Genomic DNA, 19,691 nt, shown 5'->3' on the forward strand with positions numbered 1-19,691 from the left:
TTTTTATGGGGCAATTGGGTCTGGGGTGTGTGGAAATCTGCTCTCACAGTGAGCACTGCAATTACAACGCAGCATTTTAAAGGGGCGGGGACTTGATTTGAGCTTGGAGGCTGCTGGTGCAGAGATTCCCAACAGAAAAGTGTGGGTCCAGCCAGCAACGAACCTCAGGCAAAACTCCCATGCATAAATGACCAAAGTCACTCTCTCTTACCCTAACCTACCTCCTAGGGTTGTGAGAACTAAGGCAGCCTATTTATGCTAACCCAAGATCCCCGGAAGAAAGACGAGAGAAAAACATCCTAGGCGGGCAGATCAGAGAATCAACCGTCTTTTCCTTTTTCTTCAGCATCAGAAGTCTGCGCTTCCCTGGAGTTCAAGAACTGTGACTGCAGCCTCCGGCAGTGCGAGTGGTTTGTATTCGATCATGACTTGGTGTTGCCGGAATACGTTGTCGAGTTTGAGTTCATCACGTCGGTACGATTTCCTCTTTCCTAGCGACGTGTTTGGGGCTATGGGCTATAGGCAGGGGTCCCCCAACCCTTTTCCGCCCGTGGGCACCTTTGGAATTCTGACGCAGGGTGGTGGGGCCGATCACAAAATGGCTGCCGTGGGAGGCGGAGCCAGACACAAAATGGCTGCTGCGGGAGGTGGAGCCACACACATACAGGAAGCCCAAGGGCAGGGGAGAAGAGAGGTATGAAAGAGCTAGAAAAGATTCTTACGTGTAAGGATGTGTCACTGACCAGCAAGATCAAGATAATTCAAGCCATCATATTCCCTATTACTATGTATGGGTGTGAAAGCTGGACAATGCAGAAAGCTGATAGGAAGAGAGTAGATTCCTTTGAAATGTGGTGTTGGAGAAGAGTGACGGATACCGAGGACAGCCGAAAAAACAAATCAGTGGGTGATAGATCAAATCAAGCCTGAACTGACCCTAGAAGCTAAAATGAATACACTGAGGCTATTGTATTTTGGTCACATTATGAGAAGACAAGACTCACAGGAAAAGACAACAATGCTAGGAAAGGTTGAGAGCAGCAGGAAAAGAGGAAGACCCAAAAAGAGATGGATTGACTCAATAAAGGAAGCCACAGCCCTCAATTTCCAAGACCTGAGAAAGGCTGTTAAGAATAGTCACAGCTCTCTCCGAACTCTCTCAGCCCCACCTACCTCACAAAGTGTCTGTTGTGGGGAGGGGAACGGAAGGAGACTGTAAGCCAGTTTGATTCTCCTTAAAAGGTAGAGAAAATCGGCATATGAAAACCAATTCTTCTTCTTTTGGAATCCACCCCCTGCTCTACTTATACAGATTGGCTGTGCACCAGAATGGCTTATATCTAGGGTTGCCACCTCTGGCTTGGGAAATTCCTGAAGACTTGGGGGTGGCGGCTGAGAAGGGCGGGTTTTGGGGAGGCGAGAGAGCTCAGGAAGGATGTGATGCCGCAGAGTCCACCCTCTAAAGCTGGCATTTTTGCCCGGGGAAGTGGTCTCCGTAGCGTGGAGGTCACTTTTCATTCCAGAACGCTAGGCTCTGCCTGGAAGCTGGCAACCTTACTTACCTCTTCTTCTGACTTTGCTACCTTGTAAAGGATTTGTCCCATTGGCATAATTCCCAGGATTTTGATCCTTTGAAAGGATGTTGGGTGTTTGGGTATCTCTGTAGGTTTTTTAAAAAGTTTAAAATGTAAAAGTGTAAGGAACGATTGATGAGCAATCGACGGGATCTCTCTCGCGTAGGTCAAAGTGGAGACTCTGTTCTCTTCGCTCAGCAACGTGGTTTCGGAGGAAGGGAGGAGAAACTCGCCAGGCTTCATTCTGCCCCAGGACCTGCAGTGCGATGACCAGGTTTTGAACATGGAGCCTGTCGTGAAGCCAAAGCCCAAAATAGTTTGCTGGGATGAGAAAACCATCTTGGCGGTGGCCAAGGCCAACGTCTACAGTCAGATAATGGTGAGTGTAGAGTCGCGCGCTCTCGGCCTGAGCTACCTTGTAGGGCTCTTGTGGAGATGAAATGGAGGAGAGAAGGATGTAAGCCACTTCGGGTCCTCGCTGTGGAGAAAGATGTGGTGGAACAGCTTCCCCCCCACCCTTTAGCCTGCAAGCCCTATTCCACTGTGCCCTCCGAGGCTTCTGGGCACCAGCGGCTGTCCACGTTCTCATCCTGGCATGTGCCACCCATCTGGTTTCCCCGACGCATGGAGGAGCTTTTCTCTCCCTCTCTCGGTTCAACCACTGCCACCACCTGGTCTTTGTTGGAATTGCCCCCTGGGAGGACCAGGGCTCCCAACTTCCCTTCCCTGCGTTACCGTTCTAAGGCCTCGCCTTGAGCCTTTCTCTGGCTACCCAGTTTCCGGTTACCACGGGGACAGCTTACTGCCTTAAGTTTAAAAGATGCAGTGTATCTAAAGCAGTGGTTTCCAACCTTTTTTTGACCAGGGACCACTAGGACTTTTTTGTTCGGTGCAGGGACCCCAAGGTTCAAAATAAAAATTCTGAGAATTTGAAAATGAACTTTAATAATAACTGTTAGTTAAACATTAAACTTAGAATAATATTTGAATATATATTTTTATAATAGAGAACTTTTAATTGAAAATATTAATTTATAATGGGTTTATAACTTTGTTTTGCGGACCTTAATTTAGTTCTCGCGGACCCCTGGGGGTCCATGGACCCCTGGTTGGGAACCAGTGATCTAAAGGATTCTGATTATCTTGGGGCATCTACTCTGTCCTGCACATGGCAAACCCCAGCTGTTTCCAGAAACATTACATCTCTGCCCAAGACTCTTGGTTGTCTTCTGTTATCCTTTTGGGCAGAGAGGAGACCAGCCTGTACTGTCAATAACAAAACAATCCCTACTTTTGACGTTAGGTTCTGAACTTGCACGGTAACCGGCTGAGCAAGCTACGAGACATTTCCCGGCTCCTATCGTTGCGGAAACTGATCATCAGTTTCAATGAATTCACTTGTCTAGACGATGTTTATCACCTGGTAAGAGAAATGTGGGTGTATTTCCTCTTTAATCGTGAAAAACCATCCCAATTTCTCTCTAGAATAGGGGTCCCCAACCTTTTTGAGCTTATGGGCACCTTTGGAATTCTGGCAAAGGGTGCTGGGCACGACCACCAAATGGCGGCCTGGGGAGGCGGGGCCAACCACTTAATGGCGGCCTGGGGAGGCGGGGCCAACCACTTAATGGCGGCCTGGGGAGGCGGGGCCAACCACCAAATGGCGGCCTGGGGGGGCAGGGCCAACCACCAAATGGCAGCCTGGGGGCGGGGCCAACCACCAAATGGCGGCCCGGGAGGCAAGGCCAACCACTAAATGGCGGCCTGGGGGAGGGGCCAACCACTAAATGGTGGCCCGGGGGCGGGGCCAACCACCAAATGGCGGCCTGGGGAGGCGGGGCCAACTGCCAAATGGCAGCCTGGGAGGTGGGGCCAACTGCAAAATGGCAGGGACCGAGGTTATCCATAATGCTAGTAGAAAGTTCAACATTTCAGGCAGGAGGCCTGCTTAATAAACTGTCTGTTAAAATATTTCGTTGTGTACACACAGCTTTCACTCAGTCATGTAGTGAAGATCTTTGCACTGTGGTGGCAGGTGCTGCCGAAAGCAGTTTTTTAAAAAGCTGCACAGCCAATCAGAGGCCAAAGAGAAGCCCAACTGGGGCAAAAGCCCCACTTTCGATAAACACTTGATGGGTGCCAGGAAAAATATCGATGGGCACCATTGGTGTCCACGAGCATCATGTTGGGGGTCCCCTGCTATAGAATATATAGTTCCTTATAGTGGCTGGCCCAGAAGGGAGCACATACCACTGACTCACAAGCATCCTGACACCCCCCCCCCCAAAGGACTTTGGAAGGGTAAGGAAGCTGAGGGACGAGTCATTTATTTTTGTGTCATTTTTATATGCCACCTTTTGGCGCAGTGTGGTAAGCTGCAGTATCGCAGCTGAGTTCACGACCTGAGTTTGATCCCGACGGAAGTCGGTTTAGGTAGCTGGCTCAAGGTCGACTCAGCCTTCAATCCTTCCGAGATCAGTAAAATGAGTACCCTGCTTGCTGGGGGTAAAGGGAAGATGATTGGGGAAGGAACTGGCAAACCACCCTATAAAGCCTACCTAGTCAACATCGGGATTTGATGTCACCCCATGGGTCAGGAATGACCCGGTGCTTGCACAGGGGACTACCTTTAGCTTTACCTATTGGCTTTAAGAGGCCCTCAGGGTAGCTAACCATACATACCAGCATTTATAGGAATAAAATGACAGTGGAATCAAAACAATTTAAAAGCATTGACCCACAACAACATCTGGCACACTAAAACCCACAGACAGTTCAGCCTCTGATAAGAAATTGGTAGGTACACACTATATGGAGTCTAAAACAAAAAAGCATGAAAAGGCGGCAGAGAAACAAAATAATAGCTCGACTCCTGCTTACACTGAGGGATGTCATGGTCAAGCTGAGATCTCTTTTGCAAAGGGCTAATTTTAGTACTGAAAAGCTAGGAAAGAAAGCCCCAGGTTGGAGTAGGGCGTAGTATTTGGTGCAGGTAGCCCAACGATTCATGGTGTGACAAGAACAAAGCCAACAAAAGGGATCTGGGATAGATGTCTATGGCTTGCAGGCTGAGTTGGGGAGGGGCCGTGGCTCAGTGATAGAGCATCTGCTTGGCACGCAGAAGATCTTGAGTTCAATCTGTGGCATTTCCAGTTCAATGGACTAGGTAGTCAGTAGAATTCTTCCAATTTCCTCCTTTGGTAGTTCTGAATGTGGACTGCTTGTACAAGCCAACGAAACACAACCAAACTGCTTTTTATCTCACCTGCCCACCTCTGGACGAAGCGCAAGAAATTATTGATGGGGGTTGGGGAACCGTGGAGGAAGCCCTGTTGCACTAGGGATCACAACCGGGGAGGGGCCGTGGCTCAGTGGAAGAGCATCTGCCTGGCATGCAGAAGGTCCCAGGTTCAATCCCTGGCATCTCCAGTTAAAGGGACGAGGCAAGTAGGTGATGTGAAAGACCTCTCTGCCTGAGACCCTGGAGAGCCACTGCCTGTCTGAGTAGACAATACTGACTTTGATGGACCAAGGGTCTGATTCAGTAGAAGGCAGCTTCATGTGTTCATGTGTGACTACAATCATTGCCTATTTAATGCAGCCGTATCAATATACGCGGTGACTTCTTCTCTGTTTTTAAGTTGTCCTCCTCTTCGATAACTGCATTGCAGCCAAACCTAGAATATTTTGATGCCAGCCACAACCACGTGATCACCCTGGAGGGCATCAGAGGTCTCAACAAACTGAAGCACTTGGATCTGAGCTGGAATCAGCTGAAAAAGACCGGGGAAGAAATTAGTGTTTTGCGGAGACACACGCCCATGGTGTACAATTTGAATATCAAACATAACCCATGGCATAAGGTATGTTTCGGCCTGAACGTCTTCACTCCCCAAAAGTTCAGGGTGTTGTTTTGTTGTTGTGTGTATGTTTCGTGCTAAGCCTGAGTAACACTGTTACAACTACCAACACAACTGTAGAGGTCTTGGTGTGTATTTATTTATTTAAAACCAATAGGGTTGCCCAAGGCAGCCATCTACTGCTGCAAGTACCATAGCTGTAGTAACTCTACTACTTGGAAGTAGTAGTACCATACATTTTAGCACTAATACTACTGCTACCTGCAATCATTGTTAATCACTACTGATACCACCCCTATGCTTCTACAATTACTACCATGTCATGCCATTATGATAGTCATTACCACTACTCACTATTGTTGTCTTCTGGTGCAATGGTTAACAGCTGTGGTTTGGAGCAGTGGACTGGGTTTCCCCGCTCCTCCACATGAGCGGTGGATGCTAATCTGGTGAACTGGATTTGTTTCCCCGCTCCTCCACACGAAGCCAGCTGGGTGGCCTTGGGCTAGTTGCACTCTTTCAGCCCCACCTACCTCACAGGGTGTCTGTTGTAGGGAAAGTAAGGGAACGTGATTGTAAGCTGGTTTGATTCTTCTTTAAGTGGTAGATAAAGTCAGCATATAAAAACCAACTCTTCTTCTTCTGCTGTTATTACTACTACTACAGCTGCTACTGTTACTAGGGATGGTGTGAGATGAGGTGATAAATGTTGTAAGTGAAGCACTGGATAACACTTCTCTGCACACAGCACAGTAATGCTTCAGAGGGGGATAGTATAGCTAGAGGTTCATTTCCCGTTCCGTTTTGCTGCTGTCTCTTTGTTTACCCAGAATGCTAGTTTTAGGGGCTCCGTCCTTCAGACTAACTCATTTTCTTTTTTGCTTCTCTCTCTCTAACCACTGTGAGGGCAAGATGTGCTCTCTGCAATCCTTCTCCATCCTCGCCTAGATGGATATCTAGCACCTTTGCCTTTCACCTCTAGTGTGAAGCGCCTTCACAGTCAAGGACTTCTGTTTTCTAACGCTCATACAGTACAGCTGTTAGGGTAAAGGTAGTCCCCTGTGTAAGCACTGGGTCATTCCTGACCCATGGGGTGTCGTCACATCCCAACGTTTACTAGGCAGACAATGTTTGGGGGGGGGGGGGTTTCCAGTGCCTTCCCCAGTCATCTACACTTTACCCCCAGCAAGCCAGGTACTCGTTTTACTGACCTTGGAAGGATAGAAGGCTGAGTCAACCTTGAGCTGGCTATCTGAAACTGACTCCTGTCGGGATTGAACTCAGGTCGTGAGCAGAGCTTTTGACTGCAGTACTACAGCTTACCACTCTGGGCCGTGGGGCTCTTACAGTACATGAGCGGTGGTGGCTAATCCGGTGAACCGGGTTGGTTTCCCCACTCCTACACACAAAGCCATCTGGGTGACCTTGGGCTAGTCACAGCTCTCTTAGAGCTCTCTCAGCCCCACCTACCTCACAGGGTGTCTGTTGTGGGGAGGGGAACGGAAGGTGATTGTAAGCCAGTTTTTCTTAAGTGGTAGAGAAATTTGGCATATAAAAACCAACTCTTCTTCTTCCGCCAGTGAAGGGCCCGGTGGCATTTGCCGGGAAATCCATACCGTATAGTCGATGGTCCCCCACCAAAATGGTTCACTACCAAAGACCAACAATGCTGTTCTGTTGTCTTCTGCCCCTCACCCCAGCCAGCTTCTGTGCGGTTGAGTGTGATCGGCCAGCTGAAGACTCTGACCCATCTGGACGGGGTCTTGATTACCGAGGACGAGGCAGCTGCCGCCGCCCGTTTCACAGCAGACTCCAGAATCTCTCAGGTTTGATGTTCTTTGGCAGGTTGGGATCGTTTTCCTTGGTCCAGTGTACATTATTGGCACCATTTGAAGTACTCCTTCAAGCATAGTGATTCCTTTTTTTAAAAAATCTATTTTTAATTATATAATAGATATAAAAAGATACAGAAAAGTAGAAAATATGACAAGAATACAAAAAGATATACCGTATTTTTCCATGTATAAGACGATGTTTTTTTCTTTTAAAATTTAGTTTAAAATTGGGGGTCGTCTTATACACGGAATTCATGGTTGGGCAGGGAAGAAAGTGGGCGGGGTAGAGAGTGGGAGGGGAAGAGCCGGGTTGCCCTGGCCGGCCAGCGGCTGGCCTTCAGATGGTCGCTACTCTCTTCCCTGCCCAGTATATATTAAAAAAAATAGGGGTCGTCTTATACATGGGGTGCCTTATACATGGGGAAATACGGTAATTTTTTTTTTAAAAAGATACTTTGAATTGATATCAAACTGATTTTGTTTCCCCATTTAAACGTTGTGACTTTGTTTTTACAGATGACTCTGCTGGAGCATTCGAGGACAGATACAGAGACAATCCGTATCCTTAGCGTTCTGCCGAAGGCCAAAATCCTGAGCCAGATGAGCAAGAATAAGCTGGACGGATTCCAGAACAACTGGTTTACCATGGTAAGGGGAAGCATTACTGAACGTCGTGCATGCAGTCTTAAAATAGGATCTCTCCTCTCTATCCTCCAGAGCAGGGGTCTGCAAACTGTGGCTCCCGAGCCGCATGCGGCTCTTTGGCCCATTGAGTGCGGCTCTTTGAACTTGGTTCAGAGCCCCTGCTCTCGCGCCCGCTCGCGCCGGCAGCCGGGCTGCGGAGCCGGCATGCCTGAGAGAGAGAGAGCGAGCGAGCGCGAGAGAGCAGGCGAGCGGGTGCGCTGTCTCTCCCCACCCCCCCGTCGTGGAGAATGGCCAGGTCCCCCTTTCCCTTGCCCTCAATGGTTGGGAGGCTAAAGCCTCCCCTCTAGCTGCGTGATTGCTGGGCGGGCGGCTTGGCGGTTCCTGCCCCCCGCCTATCAGCTGTTGGGCGGGGTGGGCTTCCTTTGGTAGACCTGGCCTCCGGCTGAGTCCCATTGGGAGGCCATGTCTACCCACTGGCTTTCTTGGCGGTAGACCTGGACTCCGAGGAGGGGGAAAAGTCCCCCTTCAGAGGCCAGGTCTACCAATAGGCTTTTATGGCGGTAGACCAGGCCTCCAGACGAGGACTCCAGACGGGGAGGGGGAAATGGCAGGGACTTACAATTTAATTTTTATCAATAAATAAGATCACTATTGAGTATGATATCAAGTTTTATTCGTTGTACCTATAGTTTAATTAAGATTTAAAACTTTAATTAAAGTTTATTAAGTTAATAAACAGTGTACCTACCTATATAGTTTAAGAAATTTGGCTCTCAAAAGAAATCTCAATCGTTGTACCTTTGATATTTGGCTCTTTTGACTAATGAGTTTGCCGACCCCTGCTCCAGAGTGGTGTAGTGCTTAAGAGTGGTGGTCTCTAATCTGGAGAACTTCCTGACGGAGTGGTTCTGCAGTAGGACAGGCTTCCTCGGGAGGTGGTGGGCTCTCCTTCTTTGTGGTTTTAAAGCAGAGGCTAGCTGGCCATCTGACAGCAAGGCTGATTCTGTGAACTGAGGCAGATCGTGAAAAGGAGGGCAGGAAGGGTTGTGTCTGTGCTCGGCTCTCGTGGCCCTTTCTTACATGCCTAGGGTAATGCTGATCGCCACTTTGGGGTCAGGAAGGGATTTTCCTCCAGGCCAGATTGGCCCAGGAATCCTGGAGGGTTTTTGCCTTCCTCTGGTCATATAGGGGTCAGTGGGGAGGGGGGGGGAGGTAGTTGTGAATTTCCTGCAGGAGGTTGGACTAGATGACCCTTGAGTTCCCTTCCAGCTCTATTTTTCTGTGTTTCTCTGATTCTAAAACAGTTGAACACATGAACACACATGAACACATGGAGCTGCCTTATACTGAATCATATTCTTGGCCCATCGAAGTCAGTATTGTCTACTCAGACCGGCAGCGGCTCTCCAGGGCCTCAGGCAGGGGTCTTTCCCATCACCCACTTGCCCGGTCCCTTTAACTGGAGATGCCGGGATTGAACCTGGGACCTTCTGCGTACCAAGCAGATGCTCTACCACTGAGCCATGGCCCATCTCCTTGGCTCTCCTGAGTCCCAGGCAGAGGTCTTTCACATCACCTACTTGCCTGGTTCCTTTAACTGGAGAAGCTGGGGACCTGGCATCTTCTGCATGCCAAGCAGATGCTCTGCCACTGAGCCACGGCCCCTCCCCATTGGGCCAACAGTATGTAAGCTCTCCCGTGGGAGCTCTGGGGAGCAGGTAACCTGGAGGACACAGGCTGAGCTCACAGGATACAGCGAGAGCTTCTTTTTCTCACACGCATTTTTATCTCGCTTTTCTGCCAGGAGCTCAAGACCAGGTATGGGGGGGTGTCCCCCCCTTTACCATCCTGGCACCCCTGCGAGGTGGGTTAGGCCGAGAGATTCTGGTGGGTCTGAAGTCACCCAGTAAGCTCCCAGTGAGTGGGGATTTGATCCTGGGTCTCCCGCCTCCCAGATCAACAGCCTGCAATGGCGGCACAGGCACGGCCCCAGCAGACCTCCTGCCTTTCGATTCCGGCAAACTGACGCAGCTTCCCACGCTAGGTACTTGCCAACTGCCAAGGACTAGCTGGAGATCTGCTGCTATCATAACTGATCTCCAGCCAATAGAGATCAGCTCCCTTGGAGAAAATGGCCGCTTTGGCCATTGGACTCTATGACATTGAAGTCCCTCCCTTCCCTGAACCCCACTCTCCTCAGGCTCCGCCCCCAAAATCCAGGTATTTCCCAACATGGAGCTGGCAACCCTAAGGCCTGTGGCTGGTCCCCTTACCTGTGCCAGGCAAGGCCAGTGGCAACAAGGGCAATGCTTTGCCCACCCATGCCTCACATGGCACAGAGAAGGAGGAGGAGGAGTTGGTTTTTATATGCCGACTTTACCACTTAAGGAAGAATCAAACAGGATTACCATCACTGGCTTCCCCTCCCCGCAACAGACACCTTGTGAGGTAGGTGGGGCTGAGAGTCTGACTAGCCCAAGGCCACCTAGCTGGCTTCATGTGGTGGAGCGGGGACACAAAATCCAGTTCACCAGATTAGCCTCCGCCGCTCATGTGGAGGAGTGGGGAATCGAACCCGGTTCTCCAGATTAGAGTCCACCGCTCCAAAACACTGCTCTTAACCACTACACCATGCTGGCACTGGAAGGCAGTGCCGGTCCTGCCCATGCTGCCCATTTAAAACCGTAAAAACATCAGCTAAAACCACAATATCCTAATACAGGTATAAAATAAAAATAAAATATCAGGATGGCATTTTCATAACAGAAAGATAGCAGCCACTGTGGACCCGGCTGGGCGGTGTAATCCCCACAATCAGAAAGTGTGGGGTGGGGAGGATGCTAATTCTGAAGGCCGCTTCACGGGGCACTCTTCCTTCAGACTCTGCTGTGGTTTTGAGTGACCACCGGCCATCTCAAGCGCATTCTCTGCGAGAAACCCAGCGTAGGATGCAATCCAGGGAGATCCTCGGGCGCCCGGACCTGTCTTAACCTATGTCGCGACCCGTCTTCCAGAATCATGTTAATCTGGCAAGCCGAAAAGGTTAAAAGCCCCTCTGTCAGTTCGATTTGTCCGCAGCGTACCTAGAGGAGAACACATTTGCACGGAGGGGAGCATCGCGTTCGTGCTCTTTGTGCGTCGAGAGAAGCGCGTTTACAGAAACGGCCCCGAGAAGCCGCGTTTAGGCCGACGGTGTGAACATTACACTGTGCGACATTGGTGCCAAAGGTGGTTCACGTTGGGGCAGGATGCATTCGCGTAGAAAGGAAACAGCACCGCACCAAGAGGCGCAAAGAGGGACCTTTGAGCAATTCTCTGATTGGTTTCAGAGATACAGTTTCAAATTGCTTATTCACTGAATGGTCTTCATAGAATCATAGAATCATACAGCTGGAAGGGACCACCAGGGTCATCTAGTCCAACCCCCTGCAAAATGCAGGAAATTCTCAAATACCTTCCCCACACCCCAGTGACCTCTACTCCATCCCCAGAAGATGTCCAAGATCCTGGGAAATGAAGTTTGGTGAGGAAACTGACTGGTCTAGTCTTGCTAGCTCTACTGCCCCCCCCTCTGGGGTACTGGTGTGCTCTGTACCAAGAGACACTGTACCGTCCTTCACTTCCAACATCATGTATCTTATAAAATCATAGAGTTGGAAGGGCCATCAAGTCCAACCCCCTGCACAATGCAGGAAATTCACAACTACCTCCCCCCTCCACACCCCTAGTGACCAGAAGATGGCCAAGATGCCCTCCCTCTCATCATCTGCCTAAGGTCACAGAATCAGCATTGCTGACAGATGGCCATCTAACCTCTTCTTAAAAACCTCCAGGGAAGGAGAACTTACCACCTCCCGAGGAAGCCTGTTCCACTGAGGAACCGCTCTAATTTATGATTAAATCTCTTCTCTGCCATCAACTCACTATGTGCTGAGCTTTCCAGCTGCAGGATGGAAATAACCAGAATGTTAAATTGTGGAACTCCCTGCCCCAGGATGTGGTGACCACGGCCAATGTGGAAGGCTTTAAGAAGGGAGTGGACATGTTCATGTTGGAGAGGACTATCCATGGCTACTAGTCAAAATGAATACTAGTCATGACGCATACCTATTCTCTCCAGGATCAGAGGAGTATGCCTATTGTATTAGGTGCTGTGGATCACAGGCAGGATAATGCTGCTGCAGTCATCTTGTTTGTGGGCTTCCTAGAGGCACCTGTTTGGCCGCTGTGTGAACAGACTGCTGGACTTGATGGGCCTGGGTCTGACACATCATGGCCTTTCTTATGTTCTTAAACGTGAGGGCTCGTTGTACCATCCTCCTTCCACTATAGCAGTGCTGGGATCCTGCGCCGAAGTGTTCTTTTCTTTTCTTCCAGATCACAGCGTTAGACCTCGACGGGCAACATCTCAGCAAAATCAGCAATTTTGAAAAACTGGAGAATTTGCGGTGGGCCTCATTTAGCAATAATAACCTCACGAAAATAGAAGGGCTGGATTCGTGCCATAATCTGGAAGAGCTCACGTTGGACGGGAACTGCATCTCGAACCTGGAGGGTAAGGCATTTGCCCTCTCCATTTCATATATGGGTGATGAGTTACCTGCAGTAGTGGCAAAGAGGCTTGGTGACTGGGCCTGCCAACGTAGCTTCTGTAGCTCCCTCTAGTTCTGCTCTTGAGCGGTGTTCCTCTTCCTTAGGTATCTCAAAACTCTCCAAATTGATGCGGTTTAGTGCCAACAACAACCACCTCACAAGCCTGGAGAGGAGCGTTTTTGATAACTTGACGCACCTTCACTACCTCTCCCTTGAGAACAACCGGATCACGTCGCTGGTGGGCTTACAAAAAACCTATGCCCTCATTGAACTCTACATAAGCAACAACTACGTGTCCTCCAATCAAGAGATCTACCAACTCAAGGTAAACCTTTCTCCAAGGGTGCATCTAAACAATATGAGTGACGTGGGTTGTGTTGGGGGTCCCCCGACCCATCACAGTCACACTGTACTCTTGGGAGCCAAGTGTGGTGTAGTGGTTAAGAGCAATGGTTTGGATGGTGGACTGTGATCTAGAGAACCAGGTTTGATCCCCCGCTCCTCCACATGAGTGGGGGGGACACTAATCTGGTGAGCTGGATTTGTTTCCCCACTCCTCCACATGAAGCCAGCTGGGTGGCCTTGGGCTAGACACAGCTCTCTCAGCCCCACCTACCTCACAGGGTGTCTGTTGTGGGGAGGAGAAGGGAAGGTGATTGTCAGCCGGTTTGATTCTTCCTTAAGTGGTAGAGAAAGTCGGCATATAAAAACCAACTCTTCTTCTTCTGGGGACTAATATTTTAAAATCAGTGAGTCACTCGGCGAGGCTCCAACCACTGTGAAGGGGCAGAGGGGGCTTTGGCCTTCCCTCTTGTGCCGTTTTCCCTAGTGGAAACAGCTGGGGGGACTGTTGGCCCCTTCCTCGGTCTCCAGGTGTTGTCAATCACATGGGGAAAGGGGTTTAACTCGCTTCCCGATGCCATTTCCCCATCATGTAATGGCTCTGCAGAGCTCCCGCTTGTCCCATGGTGCAAAGAAATAGGTGACTTGTATTTTGTCCCAGCAAGGTAAATAGCAGCACTGTGTAGCTATTTCCGGGGCAGGGAGTGTTGAAAATAATAACGCTGAGACGGTAGTTATTAATCAAAGTAACAAACTTCATCTAGTCTATAGGGAAAAGGTAAAACGGGAAATTCCTGATAAAATAATAAACTCCTAAGCTCTACATAGTCGGCTTACTAAAACATTAAGTTACATACCAACAAGCAATTAGGTACGGCTGGCAAGTGGCTATACGACTGAGTTACAAATTAGCCATTTTACTAAAATCTGTACAGGAAAACCAATTGAGCTCGTTAACCAACTCAAACAATGACGTAATTCAAATTGGCAAATCAGTTTGTCAAACACACCAAATAATACATAGGATTGGCTAAAAGCCAGATTACACTTCGAGGTCAGGTCTATGATGTTGCTAAACAAATACATTAACCCCATAATGACTAAATTTAGATCTTGACTATTACAACAGGGGGGAGGCATGCCTCAAAGGATTAAGTTATTTTCCTTTGCACTATAGTCCCATACTGAATCGGGACCCCGGGCATTTGACGAACAAGTTCCCCTATTGCTGACTGTTGGTGTCAAAGCCATGTCGGGGGAACCCATTATGAATAATGAGATTAGCAAAGTTATGATGGGTAGCAGTGTTGGTCTGTCTGAAGTGGTAGAAAAGAGTCCAGTAGCACCTTAAAGACTAACAAAATTTCTGGCAGGGTATGAGCTTTCGTGAGCCACAGCTCACTTCATCAGATACAGCTAGGGTGTGAGTCCATCTATCTTTAAGTGGAGAAGAGTGAATTCAAACACCCAGTGGCAATAGCATGTAAATGTATAGGCTATTGACATTTACATGCTACCGCCTCTGGATGTCCGAATTCACTCTTCTCTACTTAAGGATAGATGGACTCATATGCTAGCTGTATCTGAAGAAGTGAGCTGTGACGAAAGCTCATACTCTGCCAGAAATGTTTGCTGATATTTAGTGAAAATAGGTAATGATTTAGTGAAAATAGGTAATATTTAGTGATAATAGGTAATAATTAACTCAATTGGTGGCATAAGACTAGCTCTCAGCCCAGTCCTCTAAAGGTAGTGTGCAGATAATAATATCGACCCCACCTTTCAGGTTTGTCATGTGAAGATTGCAGGGATAAAGTGTACGAAGCGCTTAGAACACTCAAAAGCGCAATGTAAATTAAGGTTGCCAAATCTGGTTTGGGAAATTTCTGGAAATTTGGCAGTGGAGCCTGGGGCGGGTGGCGTTTGGGGAGGGGAAGGGACCTCACTGGGGTATAGTGCCCTAAAGTCCACCCCCCCCCAAAGCAGCCATTTCCTCCAGGGGAACTGATCTCTGTTGTCCAGAAATTAGTTGTAATTCTTGGAGATCTGTAGGCCCACCTTTAGGTTGGCAGCTCTAATATAAAGGTAACTATTACTGGGTTTTTTTTTAAATTAAAAGTGCATTAAAAGTGCATTTGTACTGACCTAGATGGCCTAAGCTAGCGTGATCTCATCAGATCTCAGAAGCTAAGCAGGGTCGTGCCTGGTTATAACTTGAACAGGAGACCAGTGTGGTGTAGTGGTTAAGAGCGGCGGACTCTAATCTGGAGAACCAGGTTGGCTTCCCCACTCCTCCGCATGCAGTCTGCTGGGTGACCTTGGGCCAGTCACGGTTCTCTCCGAACTCTCTCAGCCCCACCTATCTCACAAGGTGTCTGTTGTGGGGAGAGGAAGGGATTGTGATTGTAAGCCACTTTGAGACTCCTTAAGGTAGAGAAAAGTGAGGTATAAAAACCAACTCTCTTTCTTCGCCAAGGAAGCCCAGGGTTGCTAAGTAGAGACAGGCAATGGCAAACCACCTCTGCTCATTTCTTGCACAGAAAGCCCTGTGGTCCTGAGGTCACCATGAATGAGTTGGCTGCGGCTCTTTCCCCCACCAAAAGTACATTCTCAGTTGGCTAGCTTCTGCATTGCGAGGGATTGGATTGTTCCAACATTCCCAATTCCGACGGTTGTTCCCGGGAGGGGAGATGGAGAACAGAGCTTGTTTTCTCTCCTCCCCACCTCCAGGTACTAGCTGGAGATCTCCTGCTTTTACAACTGATCTCCAGCCGGCAGAAATCAGATCATCTGGAGAAAATGGCCACTTTGGCCATTGGCCTCTCTGGTATTGAAGTCCCTCCCCAAACCCCGTCCTCCTCAGGCTCTGCCCCAAAAACCTCCCGCTGGTGGCAAAGAGGGACCTGGCAACCTTACCACCATCCCACTCGGCTTGTCTTGGGGGGGAAAGTGAACCCTGAAGATGGAAATTGCTGGGTTGTAGGCAGATAAACACTTTTTAAAGGGTTGAATTATCTCGGCCCATAATCCCATTACTACAAGATTTCCCTTGTCTGCGACATGGTCTGGTTAATTAAAATGTTGGCCACCTTGCTATTTCCTAGGGGCTGAACAACCTGGTCATCCTGGACACGTCTGGAAACCTGATCGTTTGGAAGCAAGATAATTACCGGCTCTTTGTTATTTTCCATATCCCATCGCTAAAGGCCTTAGATGGTGTGGCAGTGGTAAGAGGAGCTCCCCCCCCTTATTTTGCTTAATCTTAGAAGTAACAATGATGTCACGTGCACAGCAGGAAGTAGAGCTAGCACCTGATCCTCAAACCGCATTGGTTCCTCTGCCCCCCAAATCTGTAACCGTATCCAATCTCAAACTGGGGGTTCTGCATACGGTACTTCTGCTGCAGAGCTTCTTCTGAGCTGTGAAGGGGATTGTTGACAGCCAACGTGGTGCAGTGGTTAGAGTGTTGGACTAGGAAATGACAGAGCCAGTTTCGAATCTCCTCTTAGCCGCGAAAGCTCACTGGGTGGCCATGGGCCAGTTGCACTCTCAGCCTATCCTACCACTCAGGGTTGTTGTGAAGATAAAGTACCTAAAAGATCAAGCAAAAAACAAACAACTAGCAAGGCCAAGAAATATACGATTAAAAATTGAAAAATTATCTAAGTGCACGTAAGTTTAATACAAATTAAAACCAATGATGCTAATGACTCCTATATGGCCTGGCAGAAAGCCTTCCAAATACCTATATTAAAATAACACAATTGGTATGATATACAATTAGACATACACTGAAACGCATATCGTCTTTATATGATTGTATTTGCCTTCTTAAGTGGTCTAAAAGAAATTAGCACACCAGACCATAAATTATGTATCAAATCTTTGTGACTTTTGGACGTAGTATTAGCAATAATGAACCCTGTGGCACAGAGTGCTAAGCTGCAGTATTGCAGTCAAGGCTCTGCTCACAACCTGAGTTCGATCCCGACCGAAGTCGGTTTCAGGTAGCCCACTCAAGGTCGACTCAGCCTTCCATCCTTCTGAGGTCGGTAAAATGAGTACCCAGCTTGCTGGAGGTAAAGGGAAGATGACTGGGGAAGGCACTGGCAAACCACCCCGTAAACAAAGTCTGCCTAGGAAACGTCGGGATGCGAAGTCACCCTATGGGTCAGGAATGACCCGGTCCTTGCACAGGGGACCTTTACCTTTATTAGCAATAAATATAAAACTGCAGAGCTTCATAGAATCATAGAGTTGGAAGGGACCACCAGGGCCATCTAGTCCAACCCCCTGCACAATGCAGGAAATTCACAACTACCTCCCCCCCCCACACCCCCAGTGACGCCTAGTCTATTAAAAGCTTCCTTACACTTTCTTTGTCTATAAAAAGCTTCCTTACACATGAAGATTATAGCCTATCTTAAACAAAACGTCCACATCCTACAGTCACAACGTGATATGAAAACCTGGAGTAATTATCAAGTGTTGTGAGGATAACCTCACCTGCCAGACAGGAGGTGTTTTCTGTCACTGATCTTCTACCCCCACCCCACCTGCTCCAGTGACCCTACAAGAGAAAACAGTTGTGAACAGCCACATTGGTCTGCCCAAAATTCCGAACAACAAACCAATTCCACATAATACCTTTTACTGGGGCCGGCCCAAGTGACAAAAAACAGTTTGCGAATTTTCAAGCTCATTGGAACTCTTCATCAGGCTAGATGTTAGAAACGTCTTTTGAAATGAAGGAAGGAAAACAAGCAGATTTTCCAAGTCCAGGATTTAAGATCCTGCCACATTAGCCATTGATGTTAGATGCTCGCAGGCTCACAGCTGAATATGCACCACTCCCCCAAATCTTCAATGTTCTTATCTCCAGTTATTGGCATCGTACTAGGCTTTGAGTTTTTGTCTCGCTTTCCCACAGGTTTTAGTTTAAAGCCCTCCCTATCAGTTCTTGTAGGTTATCCGGGCTGTGTGACCGTGGTCTTGGTATTTTCTTTCCTGACGTTTCGCCAGCAGCTGTGGCAGGCATCTTCAGAGGAGTAACACTGAAGGACTCCCTATCAGGTTTGCAAGGCTCTTAGCAAACACATTTTCCCCTACCCTCGTGAGGTGCAAACCATCTCCCGATAGAAGACCTTCATCTTGAAAGCGTAAGCAGGGTCCCAAAACCCCCAAACCTTTCCCGATTACACCATCTATATAGCCAGTCATTTATTTGAAGTATTCTTCTCTCTCTTCATAAGCCACGACCTTCGACAGGAAGAACTGACGAAAACACAACCTGTGTTTCCAGGTCCTTCACCTTTTACCTAGAGCCACATAGTCTCTGAATATGTTCTGGGCTGTGCCAAGCAATATCATTTGTTCTTATACGGATGAACGAGAAGGGATAATAATCTGTTGGCTTGATAAGACTATCACATCCCGGATGTGTGCACCTGGTGGACAGCATACCTCTCAAGACGATTGGCACACTTTAGCTTCTATCCCTTTCATTAGGGAATTCCCAATTACCAGAAGAAGAAGAATAATGGTTGGTTTTTACATGCTGACTTTCTCTACCTTTGAGAATCAACCGGCTTACAATCACCTTTCCCTCCCCACAACAGACACCCTGTGAGCTAGCTGGTGCCAAGAGAGTGTGACTAGCCCAAGGTCACCCAGCTGGCTTCATGTGTAGGAGTGGGGAAACAAATCCAGTTCACCAGATTAGCCTCCGCCGCTCATGTGGAGGAGTGGGGAATCAAACCCGGCTCTCCAGATCAGAGTCCACCGCTCCAAACCACCGCTCTTAACCACTACACCAGCACACGCCTCCTCCTATATTGGGGAGCGGAGGCTCGACTCCTCTCATCCAGAGGGGCCTGAGAAATTTACTTTGAGCTTTGGAGAGGCTGGGGGAGTAGCCCTTGTCCCTGTGATCCACAATCAATATCTATGGGGAGATCCTGCAACCGATTGCTTAGCAGCAGAGGCTCAGAACGTCTCCCGATTTCCCTGCTCAGGAACAGTCCGAGATCGAAAACTCAAAAGATTTATTCGGCGGCAAGCTGACTTCCGACATGGTTGTAGAAAGGCTGGGGCACTCTGACTTCAGCAAGATGCAAGAATTAAACTGGACAGCCTCTATGATCCGGTTAGTAACTTTGGCGGAAATGCCCCTGGGAAAAGGTCCAGAAAAGGGGCAGCTACAGATTGTATTGGGTTTATTTTGCACCGTCTAGTCCTTTTCCCTCCTCGAAACCCCCTTTTTTTCCCCTTGCCTGACGCAGAACGGTCGATCTCATGCCTCCGGAGCAGTTTAAAAACATCACCAGTGTGAACCTGCAGAACAACAACCTCACCACTTTTAGCGGTTTGATCTTCCTCCCGAATATCAAGGTGAGCCGCTTGTGGTTCCTTCCTCTTTCTAGGGCTGACCTAGATTAGGACCCAAATGAGGAGTGGAAGGCGTAGAAGCCGCCCAGCTGTAGCCAAACAGGTCAGTGCCAGGGTGGGAGACCTTCTGGGGATTTCAGGGTTACTCCGTTATGGAAGAAAGGATGGGTGGAAGGGGGGGAGAGATGAACCCCTGGACCTTGTCGGGGCCTTTTCAGATTTGCTCGTACGGTTGTCTCTGGGTTGCGCATGAAACTGGAGGATTCGTCCGCTGCAGCAGATCCAGGATTTTGATCGAATTCAGACCAGGGCAGCTGAAAGATTCTCCACCAATTGAAGATTCTCCACCACCTGAAGAGCTTTGTTTTTAAGCCACAGCGTCCACCTTGCCTTGGGGCTGGCGGCTTCTCGTAGATAGAGATTTGGACTTGAACACATGAAGCTGCCTTCTACTG

The 19,691-nt window shown here is 48.6% G+C and overlaps 1 protein-coding gene across 1 annotated transcript in view; it reads left to right on the forward strand.

Annotated features, from left to right (window-relative positions):
- Positions 1–19,691, forward strand: part of LRRC9 (leucine rich repeat containing 9) — a 60,461-nt gene that overhangs the window by 21,704 nt on the left and 19,066 nt on the right. The window contains exons 14-24 of the mRNA XM_056851748.1: positions 353–474; positions 1,741–1,953; positions 2,878–2,997; positions 5,246–5,437; positions 7,135–7,260; positions 7,786–7,917; positions 12,292–12,469; positions 12,612–12,832; positions 15,954–16,076; positions 18,864–18,994; positions 19,131–19,239. Coding sequence (XP_056707726.1) covers positions 353–474; positions 1,741–1,953; positions 2,878–2,997; positions 5,246–5,437; positions 7,135–7,260; positions 7,786–7,917; positions 12,292–12,469; positions 12,612–12,832; positions 15,954–16,076; positions 18,864–18,994; positions 19,131–19,239 — 1,667 coding nt within the window. The remainder of the gene's footprint in view (positions 1–352; positions 475–1,740; positions 1,954–2,877; positions 2,998–5,245; positions 5,438–7,134; positions 7,261–7,785; positions 7,918–12,291; positions 12,470–12,611; positions 12,833–15,953; positions 16,077–18,863; positions 18,995–19,130; positions 19,240–19,691) is intronic.

Source organism: Euleptes europaea, chromosome 6 (genome assembly GCF_029931775.1).
Source record: "Euleptes europaea isolate rEulEur1 chromosome 6, rEulEur1.hap1, whole genome shotgun sequence".
Lineage (NCBI taxonomy): Eukaryota > Metazoa > Chordata > Lepidosauria > Squamata > Sphaerodactylidae > Euleptes > Euleptes europaea.